This window comes from Miscanthus floridulus, chromosome 11 (assembly GCF_019320115.1).
Source record: "Miscanthus floridulus cultivar M001 chromosome 11, ASM1932011v1, whole genome shotgun sequence".
In the NCBI taxonomy this organism is placed as follows: Eukaryota; Viridiplantae; Streptophyta; class Magnoliopsida; order Poales; family Poaceae; genus Miscanthus; species Miscanthus floridulus.
The window spans coordinates 15,926,244-15,940,914 of NC_089590.1; the positions used below are offsets into that span (position 1 = coordinate 15,926,244).

The 14,671-nt window shown below is 47.1% G+C and overlaps 1 protein-coding gene across 1 annotated transcript; it reads left to right on the forward strand.

Moving 5' to 3' along the window:
• The first annotated feature begins 1,302 nt into the window (after positions 1–1,302).
• Positions 1,303–5,409, forward strand: LOC136494183 (endo-1,4-beta-xylanase 4-like). Its single transcript, XM_066490342.1, has 6 exons — positions 1,303–1,505; positions 1,594–1,628; positions 1,738–1,888; positions 3,292–3,467; positions 3,875–3,976; positions 4,086–5,409. Exons 1-6 carry the CDS (start codon positions 1,397–1,399, stop codon positions 5,238–5,240), a joined length of 1,728 nt encoding a protein of 575 aa, XP_066346439.1. The 5' UTR covers positions 1,303–1,396; the 3' UTR covers positions 5,241–5,409.
• Positions 5,410–14,671: the final 9,262 nt, after the last annotated feature.

Genomic DNA, 14,671 nt, shown 5'->3' on the forward strand with positions numbered 1-14,671 from the left:
GCTGTCTATCCAGACTGGAGCTTAGCTAGCCTGCTGCCTTGGAGCAAGGCAACGGCCTCCACGTCTACAAACGGCCAAAAACGATGCAAAGTCCAACATGCATGCTTGCCATGGCTATGCCACTAAGCTAGCTGTAGTAGTAATCTGATACTGTTAGAGATACCAAGTAATTAAGTGACACATTTTGGAGCTAGTAACATAATAGGCGAATGAACCCGGCCAGTGGAGACAAACTATAGATGGCCAACCGGTCAGCCCGGTCCAGCCCGGCACGGGCCTGTGCCGGGCCCGGCTTGAATGCCCGGCCCAGGGACGACCTGCTGGGCCGTTTTTCGGGCCAGGCCGGCCCGAGAAGCACGGTCCGAGGTGGGGATCAGGCCAGCCCAGCAACCCGAAACAGGTGAGAGCGAGAGAGAGAGAGAGAGGGTGGGAACGGAGGACGGGGAGGAGGAGGCCAAGACCGCAAGGCGTGGTGGAGGCTGATGCCCTCGAGCTGGATCCGGAGGTGGCCGACGTCCTCGACCTCGAGCTGGATCCGGAGGTGGCCGACATCCTCGACCTCGAGCCGGATGTGGAGGAGGCCGACGCCCTAGACCTAGATCCGGAGGAGGCGTGGAGGCCAGCCACTGCGCTTGCCACCACCGCGTGCGCTGCGCCTGCTGCTGCGCGAGGGGGCGAGGAGGAGCGATGCGGCTGCGCGAAGGGAGGAGTCGTGCGAGGGGAGGCGTGGAGGCCGGCCACCGCGCTTGCCACCGCCTGCGGCTGCGCGAGGGGGGCGCTGGGGCGTGGAGAAGCGATGTGGCTGCCGCGATTGCGAGGCACGAGCGGGGCCGCGGGGGCGTGGAAGCGCGACTCGCAGGGAGTGCGGCGGCGGGGGGAGAGGGAGGAAGGGGGAAATGAAGTAGGCAGTAGGGTTACCAGAAAATGAAGTTGGGCTCTTAGCAGGCTGCCAGGCCACTGTAGTCACCGAGCCAAAGTCGTGCCTAATTGTAAAAGTCAGGCCGTGCCGTGCCAGCCCATGTGCCTGAGTAGCGGCCCAGGCACGGCCTGCAACATCGGGCCTGGCCAGCCCAGGCCCGCTAACCATCGGGCCGTGCCGTGTTTGGGCCGGGCCAAAATAGCGTGCTTCGTGCCGAGCTAGCGTGCTTCGAGCTGCATGGACATTTATAAGACAAACTGACGTAACACAGCCATGCAAATAATTCAGTGATTTTTTTCAACCCTCGGAAACATTCTAGTGCTCAAGGCTTTAGGCAACTACAAAGGACAGAGAGAGCTAGAGGAGGAGGAATCACGCGCGGCAGGACCGCAGGAGCACGCACGCACGCACTGTACGCTAGTGTTCTACAGCTCGCTAGCTCTTGCGTTGTTGCTGACCCTTAGGATCTGCAGACTCATGGAGGCTGCAGCAGCGAGGGCACTTGTTCGTCCTGCTCGTCGGCAGGTGCTCATCCTGGCCTTGCTTCTCCTCATGGCTGCATCCATGGCTCGACGAGCTTCTTCTGGTGAGTCCTCCGGGAAAAGACTTAGCATGCATCGAACTTACTTTGGGCCCTAGTTTGTTGGATTGATATTTATATTGCGTGCTTGCAGATGGAGTGCGATATGATTATAGAGCTTACACTGAGGTATGCAAATGCATCGTCTCTCTCTCTCTCTCTCTCTCTCTCTCTCTCTCTCTCTCTCTCTCTCTCTCTGTTGCTGCTGCTGCTGCTGAACTTTTGTCTTTGTTTTCAGTGCAAACCTCACCCAGAGCCTGCTCTGTACAATGGTGGCGTCCTGCGCTGGGCGAGCAAAATAACAGACTTCAGAACAGAGGATGAAGGGAACTACTCCCCGGCATTTGTGCTCTACAACATGTCGTCGGCAACTGCATACAGCTTCTCTTGTAAGTTCTTCACCGCTGCATGCTCATGTGCATATCTCTTAGAAGTACTGTAGTTCGACTTTGACAGTGGATTGTTACTTGTTCGGCCATGGTGACGACGATAGTAACAAATTTTCTGAGCAATTTAATTAATCAGTAGTTCGGCCATGATTTTTATTTCCTTTCCAAGGGAGGGAAACACATAGAGTTTATTATTTATTTATATATAGTTGTACAACACTTGCTTTCAGTTTTTTTTATTGCCTCTCATCTGAGTACAGCTGTAGCATCTATTCGTATACACGCACGTCCACACAACACACGCACATCACTCACACCACCCGTGTACAAACAAACATACAACTATACTCAGATCTGAAGACCGCGTTCTTGTTGAGATCACCTTTCAGTTGTATTAAAGAGTAGTACCGTGTAATTTCCAATCAATTACCTGCAGTAAGGGAAGGCGTGGCATGAGAAGTTGTCATGGCATTTTTCCTTTTCTTTAGCCTGCAAACTTGTTTAGAAAAGGGAGCGAAAGAGAACGGACGGGATAAGCTTAGTTTGCAAGTATTACTTCCAACTACAGCCTTGGACCCACCGTAAACTCTACACGAGCTCGCTCGTAGATCTGAGAGGGGGTATTCGGCTGGTATTAAAGTCGACTGATAAGTTTTGTTGTGAAAGAAAAATATTATTTTCACTCTCTATTATTTTCACTCTTTATTACCCCCTACCACTGGTACATTCCAAGCACAACTGCACCACTGTGTCGCCCTGCCTCTGTTAGCAGCGTACGACCCGAAATAAGAATAAGAAACGTCCTATGTCCTGTTCGTATGACTAATAAGCTATGATTGAAAGTACTGTTGACTAATTTATTGTGAGAAAAAAATATTATTCGTTGACTCGAAAAAATATAACTTTTAAGCTAAGCGAACACGGCGCTAGCGAGAAGAGAAATGAAACGAATGAGTCCGTAGAAGTAGACGCACATCGATCGTTCAGATCCAGGAAAGCGACACGGAGGAATCAAGGCGGCCGAAACCGACCTGAGGCAGCAGCCAGCGTCTAGCGTCTCGTCACGGGCAGGAGCTACAGTAGCAGCCAAGCGGTAGAAACAGAGGCACCGCGCGAGCAATAAAAGAGGGAGGAGAGCCGGCGCATGTTCCGTCGGCCCACCCAGTGGTTGTGGTTCCAGCCAACTTTCCGGGCCACCACCGGTGGGCATGCGAGATTCGCACGCGGAACATGGGCAAAAACGGGCGGCCGTGCCTTCTCCCGTGCCGCCGTGCGTGCGTCCAAGGCGCAAGCGGCCTGGCCGCGTCAGGGAGATACTAGTAATGATATAGCAGCAGGTTCATTGCTTTATTGTTGCGAACTTGCAATATGGTGAGTGCTTGATGCTGCACTGTTATATCCAGGTTGGGTGAAAATCGATGGACCAGAGAGCGCACATGTGAAGGCAAAGATCCTGACCCTAGAAAACGCCGCATCACAATGCATTGGCACAGCTATCGTGCGAAACGACTGCTGGTCTTTTCTCAAAGGAGGTTTTATTCTCAACTCGCCGTCTCAAACCTCGGTCCTCTATTTCCAGGTGAGTTCTGACGTTGAACAATATATACTTTTGCTTTTGGTAAGAAATACTTGACGTTCTGATCAAAATTTAGTTAGAGTTCTAAAACTTTCGTCATCGATAAGTTTTAGAAGATAATAAGTCCTGGAATGCACTTTTGCAGTCTCATACTTCCTTTCTCCTCCCTAAATTATAACATATTTTGGTATTTTTAAATTTTTTTATATATTTTTTTTACTTTTTTATCTAAACATAACATAGATTTAGGTGTCTACAAAAGCTATGTATCTAGAAAAAATCCGAAAAATCTTATAATTTAGAACATAGCGAATATTAGATATTATAAGTTTACAACTATATTTTTGAATTTACAGAGGTGACTAATTCAGCAATTTTGTTCTCATGCGTGTTTTAATTGACTGCCACAGACTGCAACCCCAAATGCTTCGACAATCTCAATCAGAAGCGCCTCCTTGCAACCCTTCTCACCTGATGAGTGGAATCAGCACAGGGAGGACCGTATCCAACTGGTAAAACCAAAATAATTATACATTATTTGCTATCATATATATCAGACGTAGCAGCAAGCAAATTTAATATGGAGCTGACTGCTGACGATGGTATGCCTGCCACTGCCAGATTCGGAAGCGCTTCGTGAACGTCCATGTCTCAGACGGCAACGGTAGCCGCGTGGTCGGGGCGAACGTCGCCGTGCATCAGATCACCCCAGATTTCCCCTTCGGTTCCGCCATCAGCAAGAGCATCATCGGGAACAAGCCGTACCAGGAGTGGTTCAACGCGCGGTTCAACGCGGCGGTGTTCGAGAACGAGCTCAAGTGGTACGCGACGGAGCCGTCCCCGGGGGAGGAGGACTACGCGGCGGCGGACCAGCTGCTGCAGTTCGTGCAGTCCAACGACGTGATGGCGCGCGGGCACAACATCTTCTGGGAGGACCCCAAGTACACCCCGGCGTGGGTGAAGAACCTGACGGGGTCGCAGCTCAAGGCGGCGGTGGCCGGGCGCATCGAGAGCCTGCTGTCCCGGTACAAGGGCGACTTCGTGCACTGGGACGTGAGCAACGAGATGCTGCACTTCGACTTCTACGAGAACCGGCTCGGCGGCAACGCCACGGCCGACTTCTTCAGCACGGCCAAGCGCGCCGACCCGCTGGCCACGCTCTTCCTCAACGACTTCAACGTGGTGGAGGCGTGCGACGACCTCAGCTCCAGCGCCGACTCCTACGTCTCCAGGCTCCGCCAGCTCGCCGACGCCGGGGTCACCTTCGAGGGCATCGGGCTGGAGGGCCACTTCGGCAAGCCCAACATCCCCTACGTACGCGCCGTGCTCGACAAGCTGGGCACGCTCCGGCTGCCCATCTGGCTCACCGAGATCGACATCAGCGCCGCCTTCGATCAGAGGACGCAGGCCGACTACCTGGAGGAGGTGCTCCGCGAAGGGTTCGCGCACCCGTCCGTGGACGGCATCATGCTGTGGACGGCCATGGGCGCCAACGCCAGCTGCTACCAGATGTGCCTCACGGACGCCAACTTCACCAACCTCCCCGCCGGAGACGTCGTCGACAGGCTGCTGGGGGAGTGGCAGACCAAGGAGGTGCTGGGCGCCACCAATGACCGCGGCTCCTTCAACTTCAGCGCCTTCCTCGGCGAGTACAGGCTCTCCGTCACCTACCTCAACCGCACTGCCGACGCCACCTTCTCGCTGGCTCGCAGCGACGACACCAAGCACATCAACATCCGTCTGCCGGCCGGTCCAGGACCTGCTTCTGCAGCCTGACCATCATATCGGAGGCCAGACCTTAACGTACCTTCGCCTCTCCCTCGAGTCGAGTAGAAATGTAGTAGTAGAATTTAAGAACCATGGTGTGGTGTGGTGTGGTGCCTGTGTTCGTTGGTGTCAGAAAAAAAATCGCATCCAAACAAAGTTAAGTCCGTGGATTGATAGAATTACGCGCGCAAGTATCTCCTGCTTGTCATCTTAATGAAATAAGTGCCAAGCACATTTGTGAAAAAAAAGTATCTCCTGCTTTTGTACAACCAAACTCGACTAGACACATGGAATTGATAGTAGTCCCTGAAAACTTTTGCTTTTTTACTCTACAGCTTTGAGGTTTTGAAGTCCATGCAAATATAGAATGCAAAAACTTTTGATGACCCATTGCTGCTAGTGCCTAGTGGTGCAATAAGTTTGCGAAGGTGTTTCAGTGTCTAGAAGGGTCACGGAACGTCAGTACGTTCGTTTGGCTGTGGCTTGTCGTAAACGATCGTAAATTTCCAGCCGGAACAGTATTTTTCTCTCACACAAACCAGCCAACAGTACTTCTTCATGAACCAGCAACGATACGAACCAGCCAACCGAACAGGCTCCATGTATCTTAAACAAATATCTCGATATCATCTTATACTTCGATGAATTTTGAATGCGTTAAATTAGTAGGCAAGAGAGCAGTAGAGCCAATGTTAACATAGCAGGCATGAGTCTGCCATGTCAAGGAGTGATATTTTCATATTATTATAAAAAACTCTATGAAAAAAAACAATGTCGGAACGGAAATGCTTTGCTTAGGGCGTCCGGACGCTCCCGTTGTCATGGGTCGCGACGGGCCAAACGGCCCACTGCGTCTTGCCCTCAACAACTCCACTCCAGAAGTTTTTTTAAAAAAAATCCACTCGCCTAGACGCAATCTCCACTCCAGAGACGCGACCTCCACTTGCCCGCGTCGCCGCAGATTCCGGTGTGGTCCACAGCGACTGCTGCGGCGCGCGCCGGCCGCATGCCTGGCGCCATCCTTACTCTCCACCGGACCTCCCTTTTGCCGTTGCTCCTGCTCCGCCGCCCGCCTTGTCTGACGGCTTGGGCACTGTTGCGCCTGCGCGTAGGGACCGCTTCCTTGGTCACGAGCTGGCCACCCAAGGACGCTGCACGCGTGCTCGAGCCCGATGACACCGACAGGCGGTGCTGGCGCAATGAGAAGCGCCGGGCCTTTGCGTGGAAGCCCTCCGGCCTCACCTCCTTCTACGGCTATGGCGCCCGGATGCATACGACGGCGGAGGCCATACCGGGATACGATGCATATTGCAAGCGTTTTTCAAATGTTTTAGATATCTTAGAGGTATGTTGCAAGTGTTTTATACGGATGTTGCAAAAGTAGATCGGGATGTTGCATATGTTGTAATGGTTGTACACGTATGTTGCAAGCATCTATCCCCAATGTTTCATCAGTTTGTTAGGTGTATGTTGCAAGTGTGTTTATCTGGATGTTGTACATGTTTTACACACATGTTGCAAGTGTTTTATCTGAATGTTGCGTATGTTTGTAATGGTTTTCTAGTGTTTTCATGTGTTTTTACAAGTATTTCAGATGCATGTTTTAAGTGTTTCATCTACCTTCAGACATACGTTGCAAGAGTTGCATCTAGATGTTTCAAAAGTAGATCAGGGTGTTGCACATGGATTACATGTGGGTTTAGGGTTTAGGGATCCTATCATCAAGGCATGATGGTTTGAAGGATGGAGATTAGACTTCAATAGGTAGATTCATCATCGTTCTTCCAAGGGATATTGTAGTGCTCCGCATCTAACAAATGCGCTACCATAAAAGGCAACACTTATAAAAGTCCAAATATCTCTTCATATTATAATCTTGAAAGATCACACAAAAGAGTCATAAGCGTAAGCAAAAAATAACAAAATGTTTAACACGCTGGACCGGTCCTGATGAGGACATCAACATCGACGACGCATCCGCGCCGACACTAGTACCTATCGCTGGTCCTCTTACTCGTGCCCATGCTCGTGCTCGTAAAATTAATCATCAAGTGAGTTGCCTCTTGAGCTCCTGTCCATCTTGTTTAGATCTTGGAAACGCGTGCACTCTTGTTTTGATTAGGAACCAAGGAGAAGACCGAAAGGGAGAAGGATTCGCGATGGCTGGATTCGGACTGCAGAAAGGCACCAACTTGTGACCATCACCACGGTTGTATACGAAGTCAGATTCGGGCGCTTTAGGACTTGTTGGGAAGCTTATCAAGTCTATTTTCATATGGAACCAGTTCCACGTCCATATCTGTTCGGCAGCATCGGCAATTATTCAATTACTGTCGAGAGGTCTTTATGTCTAGGGTGCTACGTCACCTTATTTTAGTCCGATGGGCTGTGTATCGTCTTAGGGTCCATTAGGGACGTGTCTTAGGGTTGGAGTATGACCCAAACACCTTGTTGGTCGTCCACCCCATGTTATATACCCTTTGGCCGCCGCCAAGACACTCAGGTTTTGTTTAGATCAAGTTTAGCCTTTGCTACTTGCTTGTAGGCGCGCGTGTTGATCCAGCCGCCCATCTCCTTGTCTTCGGAACCCCACTCATAATAAGATTCAGTTTGAGGCTTTCAATTTCATCTTGCAAATTCAGTGCTTGTTTCCTTGTTCTTGCTAGTTCTTCGATTGCTTGCAGGATGGGAGCCCTAGTGGCTTGTTGTCGCGCTCCACAAGATCGTGACGGCCTTTGGAGGTGGTGTATCGGTTGCTAAGGCACAGTCTTGGAAGGCTGTAGTCGGGCCGTGAATGTCATCTCCATCCACCAAATCGAGTTGTCTCACGCCTCTCATCGAAAGATCATCAACAAACCCTAGCGGGTTCATATCAATTGGTAATCAGAGCAAGGTTTATCGGTGAGAGACTTGCAATTCTTCACTGTTTTTATTTTTCCTACAGTCCAGAAAAGCCAAAAAATAGTAGATTAGTTTCCTGCAATCCTATAAACCTTTGGGCCGTGCTAGTGCTACCTAGTTAGGGCTTGTTGAGTCGTCGGTTGCATCGGTTGTGTCAAGTTGCTGGTCTTAGTTTTAGTCCTTTAGAGTTTCGAGTTCTTGTCACGTTCTAGTCACAATCGTGCACGTTTGAGTGACTGTCCGAACCACTTAAGTCATACCATATTCCGAATCTGAGCAGGTTTGGTGATCCATTGTTTCTGAATCTAAGTAGATTTCGGTGATTCATTGTTTCCGAATCTGAGTAGGTTTCAGTGATCTAGTTATTTCTGAATCTAAGTTGTTTGCTGTGTGCAAGTCCAAGTTTGAGTTGTTGACCGAACGACTCAAGTCATACCATACTTCGAGTGATCTTACTCTAGAGAGAGAGAGAGAGAGAGAGTATCTTTTAATTACCTTTATACCCCTACACTTTCAGAAAAAGTGTGAGTGGTGAGTTGCTCATTTGTCATCTCTCTATTCATATAATCAGTTTTGAGTGTCCCCTGCAAAAAAAAGGAAAAAGAAAAAAAAAGAAAAAGAAAGAGAAAGAAAAAAAGGGGCTGTTTTGTGATTGTTTGTTCGCTTCAGGTGGTGCGTTGTGCCTTCGTTTGTGTCTAGGCTCGCGTCTCTAGCACAGTCTAGGCTAGGACCAGCACAGTACCGCCAGTTGAACGATTATTCAGCTTGCTTTTTATAACTAACGTGGTGCTAGTTGTTCATTTGTTTTCAGCCCACCTATAGCTCCACATATTTTACAGCTTGACAGGTCTTGTGCTGCGGCACCGATACACTTCATCCATTGCTGCAGACTTGTTGGTAGGCGACCCCTACTGTCGAAAAAGTAAGAATTGGTAAGAACTTATGTAACAAGTTGAGAGCGAGCGACTTGCTGTAGCTACTTCCTAGTAGTTGTAGGGCTTTTATCTCTTCACTTGTTTTCGTGTTGTCTTTGCCTTTGAACCATGACAGGGTCAGGTGATGATACAACATTTTGAAAGGAAAGTGAAGCTGCACACCGAGGGCCTTGATAGCGACTTGCAGGTGACAAATGAAAAGCTTGGGCAGTTGGAGGCAACGCAGATTGCCACCAATAACAAGCTCGCAAGTTTGGAGGAATCTGTTGCTAGTGTGGACAAAAGCCTTATCACTCTTCTAAGGCGTTTTGATGCCTTGCACAATGATGATAAAGAGAAGTATAAAGAAGAAAAGGAGGCAGGTCACGAGGATGGGGGTGATGACGTTGACTACACTGGTGATACTGAACATGATGATCGAGACACTCGTGAACGCCATCGTCCATGTCACAACCGTAGAGGTATGGGTGGCAACAGCCGACGCGAGGTACACAATAATGACGATGCCTTCAGTAAGATTAAATTTAAGATACCTCCTTTTGATGGTAAATATGACCCTGATGCATATATTACTTGGGAGATTGCTGTTGATCAAAAGTTTGCATGCCATGACTTTCTTGAGACTACACGTGTTAGGGCTGCTACTAGTGAGTTTACAGATTTTGCTTCTATTTGGTGGATAGAATATGGCAAGAAAAATCCTAATAAACTACCTAAAACTTGGGATGCGCTGAAACGAGCCATGAGAGCTAGATTTGTTCCATCTTATTATGCTCGTGATATGATAAATAAGTTGCAGCAATTGAGACAAGGTGCTAAAAGTGTAGAAGAATATTATCAGGAATTACAAACGGGTATGTTGCGTTGTAATTTAGAGGAGGATGAGGAACCTGCTATGGCTAGATTTTTGGGCGGGTTAAATCGGGAAATTCAGGACATCCTCGCTTACAAAGAATACAATATCGTAAACTGTTTGTTTCATCTTACTTGTAAAGCTGAAAGGGAAGTGCAGGGACGACGTGCTAGCGCAAGGACTAATGCTTCTGTAGGGAAAGCTAGTTCATGGCAACAACGCACGGCTACAACTCCATCTCCACATACTCCTACGCCATCATCCAGTGACAAGACTCGAGTTGCTCCCATAAATTCAGTTGCGAAGACAATACAAAAGCCTACTGCAAGTACTTCATCTGTGGCATCGACGGGTAGAACAAGCAACATACAATGTCACCGGTGCCAGGGATATAGGCATGTGATGCATGACTGTCCAAACAAGCGTGTCATGATTGTCAAAGATGATGGTGAGTGTTTATCTGCTAGTGATTTTGATGAAGATACACTTGCATTGCTTGCGGCTGACCATGCAGGTAGTGAAGAACAAATAGAAGAACATGTTAATGCAGATGACGTGGACCACTATGAGAGCTTAATCGTACAGCGAGTGCTTAGTGCACAAATGGAGAAGGCAGAGCAAAATCAGCGACACACCTTATTTCAAACAAAGTGTGTCATCAAAGACCGTTTGTGCCACATGATCATTGATGGGGGTAGCTGCAACAACTTGGCAAGCAACGACATGGTACAGAAGCTTGCACTCACCACCAAACCACATCCGCATCCCTACTACATCCAATGGCTGAACAACAGTGGTAAGGCCAAGGTAACTAGACTTGTGCAAATCAATTTTGCCATTGGGACATATAAAGATATTGTTGAATGTGATGTTGTGCCTATGCAAGCTTGCAATATTCTGCTAGGTAGACCTTGGCAATTTGATAGGGATTTTATGCATCACGGTAGATCAAATCAATATTCTTTTCTATACCATGATCAAAAAATTGTGTTGCATCCTAGGTCTCCTAAAGCTATTATGCAAACTGATGTTGCTAGGGCTGCTAAATCCAAGAGCGAGAGCAATGAAAATGACAAATCTGTAATTGAAGACAAAGATGAGATAAAACTGAAAGGACGATGCATGCTTGCCACAAAATCTGATATTAATGAGTTCAATGCATCCACCTCTGTTGCTTATGCTTTGGTATGCAAGGATGCTTTGATTTCAAATGAGGATATGCAACGTTCTTTGCCTCCTGCTGTTGCTAACGTTTTGCAGGAGTATTCTGATGTGTTCCCAAGTGAGATACCAGCGGGGCTGCCACCAATACGTGGGATTGAGCACCAAATTGATCTTATTCCTGGTGCATCTTTGCCAAACCGTGCGCCATACAGGACAAATCTGGAAAAAACAAAGGAAATTTAGCGACAAGTGCAAGAACTACTAGACAAAGGTTATGTGCGTGAATCTCTTAGTCCTTGTGCTGTTCCAGTAATTTTAGTGCCTAAGAAAGATGGAACCTGGCGTATCTGTGTTGATTGTAGGGCTATTAATAATATCACCATTCGATATCGACACCCTATTCCGCGATTAGATGATATGCTTGATGAATTGAGTAGTGCTGTTCTGTTTTCAAAAGTTGATTTGCATAGTGGGTACCACCAGATTCGTATGAAATTGGGAGATGAATGGAAAACGACTTTCAAAACTAAGTTCGGTTTGTATGAGTGGTTAGTAATGCCTTTTGGGTTAACTAATGCACCTAGTACTTTCATGAGATTAATGAATAAGGTTTTGCGAGCTTTTATTGGGAAATTTGTTGTCGTCTACTTTGATGATATACTGATTTACAGCAAATCCATGGATGAACACCTTGATCACTTGCGTGCTATTTTTAATGCTCTACGTGATGCACGTTTATTTGGTAACCTTGAGAAGTGCACTTTTTGCACCGATCGAGTAGCGTTTCTTGGCTATGTTGTTACTCCACAGGGAATTGAGGTTGATAAATCCAAGATTGAAGCTATACAAGGATGGCCTGTACCCACAACGATCACACAAGTGCGGAGTTTCCTAGGACTTGCTGGTTTCTATCGCCGATTTGTGAAAGATTTCAGCACCATTGCTGCATCGTTACATGAAACAACTAAACAAAACATAGAGCGTATGAATGCTAAATATAAGTTTGCTGGTGATAAAGGTCAAAAAGCAATAAATTTTGAACCTGGAGATTTGGTTTGGTTGCATTTAAGAAAGGAGAGGTTTCCTGCATTGAGAAAGTCTAAATTGATGCCTAGAGCTGATGGACCATTTAGGGTATTACAACGGATTAATGAGAATGCATATAAAGTTGATCTTTCAGCAGATTTTGGGGTTAGTCCCATATTTAACATTGCAGATTTAAAGCTATATTTGGGTGAGGAAGATGAGCTTGAGTCGAGGACGACTCAAATGCAAGAAGGGGAGGATGATGAGGACATCAACATCGACGACGCATCCGCGCCGACACTAGTACCTATCGCTGGTCCTCTTACTCGTGCCCATGCTCGTGCTCGTAAAATTAATCATCAAGTGAGTTGCCTCTTGAGCTCCTGTCCATCTTGTTTAGATCTTGGAAACGCGTGCACTCTTGTTTTGATTAGGAACCAAGGAGAAGACCGAAAGGGAGAAGGATTCGCGATGGCTGGATTCGGACTGCAGAAAGGCACCAACTTGTGACCATCACCACGGTTGTATACGAAGTCAGATTCGGGCGCTTTAGGACTTGTTGGAAAGCTTATCAAGTCTATTTTCATATGGAACCAGTTCCACGTCCATATCTGTTCGGCAGCATCGGCAATTATTCAATTACTATCGAGAGGTCTTTATGTCTAGGGTGCTGCGTCACCTTATTTTAGTCCGATGGGCTGTGTATCGTCTTAGGGTCCATTAGGGACGTGTCTTAGGGTTGGAGTATGACCCAAACACCTTGTTGGTCGTCCACCCCATGTTATATACCCTTTGGCCGCCGCCAAGACACTCGGGTTTTGTTTAGATCAAGTTTAGCCTTTGCTACTTGCTTGTAGGCGCGCGTGTTGATCCAGCCACCCGTCTCCTTGTCTTCGGAACCCCACTCATAATAAGATTCAGTTTGAGGCTTTCAATTTCATCTTGCAAATTCAGTGCTTGTTTCCTTGTTCTTGCTAGTTCTTCGATTGCTTGCAGGACGGGAGCCCTAGTGGCTGGTTGTCGCGCTCCACAAGATCGTGACGGCCTTTGGAGGTGGTGTATCGGTTGCTAAGGCGCAGTCTTGGAAGGCTGTAGTCGGGCCGTGAACGTCATCTCCATCCACCAAATCGAGTTGTCTCACGCCTCTCATCGGAAGATCGTCAACAAACCCTAGCGGGTTCATATCAGGTCCTCTTTATAAAGAAAGAAAAATAGTTGACTCCAACTCAAATGACAAAACACAGTGCTGGTAAAATGTGTGCCACCTATGACCCATGCTCATGCTTCTACTACGCAATCTTTAGCTGCTTGATTCAGGGCGTGCTTTGGTGTTTGCTGCCGTGCTTGTTCCTCGTAACTATCGCTAAGTAGTTCTTTTGTAATCACAACCGTGTCAGCTTTGGGTGTGTTTGGCTTGGTAATCACCAATTACCATCCAAGCTTTGTATTGTTAAACTCTACTTCTGTTTAATGGAAAACGTGCTTCGATGTGATTGCAAAAAAAATGCCTAGAATAGGAAAACAAGTGGGATGGAATAATCTTAGCAAGTATACCAATACAACAGAGAAGCGATATTATAAAAAAAACAAGAATAGGATGTCAAGGGTTCTAGCTAGCCACGGTCAGTGGTTTTGGCTACGGCACGACAAAGTGGGATAAAAAAGGGATCATCACTAACAGGATCATGAAGCAAGACGGATATATTCAATCTTGCTAGCAATAGCTCGCTACCCCCTATCGATTCATTGATTTCATTCTGATGTGTACCTATGCGCATAGGTTAGCATTGATGATCCTTACTGCCTTATTAGCACTTGGCACATATTTGTTGCCGCCTCTTCGCTTCCCTTTCGCACGCAGCAAGCAATCTGACGCTATTGATTTTGTGATGCACAGATAAACGCTCATAATTCTTACCGCACTTGCTTAGGACTTCAATTCCTTTGTAGATAGATAGATCTATGTGCAGAAAGTAACATTATTTTGCTCAAGCTTAATCTCTTCTCTGCATATCTAGTCCTCTTCGGTTGGACGCCATCTTAGTTTGCTTAACCTAAGCAAGTTTCATCTCCAATCTGTTTTTATCCAAATGCTTCTCTAATAGTAGACTTAGGTCGAAGATCCATCATGTCCTACCTTCTGGACCTTCTGCTCTATTAATAATCTCAGCTTTGTTCGTATGATGTACTATGATAAGATAACTTGTGCTACATGAAACGATGAAAGCCCCGTTTGGTAGCGCTCTTTTCTGGCCCCGTCTCCTCTGAAGGAACCCTATCAAACGGTTTAGTAGGAGGAGCCATTTTTCAGTGAAAAAAGGAGGACTCCTTCGGAAGAGCCCTTGAAAAGGAGCCCTCCCAAACACAGCCAAAATGTTTGATGTAACAAAAGTTAATCATATGTAAAAACGTAAGTTGGTCAAATTTCTTATGTTTAACTAGCCACTATAGTAACAATATCCTAATGTTCAGAGCATTGGGCACCTGCTCAATTTCTTTCTTTTTTGACTAAATCCTGCTCAGTTTCTTTTTGCCATTTGTTTTTTCTACAACTTTTATCT

Coding starts and splice junctions, on each gene's coding strand:
- LOC136494183 (XM_066490342.1), top strand. CDS start 1,397: ATGGAGGCTGCAGCAGCGAGGGCACTTGTTCGTCCTGCTCGTCGGCAG. Junction 1,629..1,737: donor ATTATAGAGCTTACACTGAG/GTATGCAAATGC, acceptor CTTTGTTTTCAG/TGCAAACCTCACCCAGAGCC. Junction 3,468..3,874: donor CCTCGGTCCTCTATTTCCAG/GTGAGTTCTGAC, acceptor TGACTGCCACAG/ACTGCAACCCCAAATGCTTC.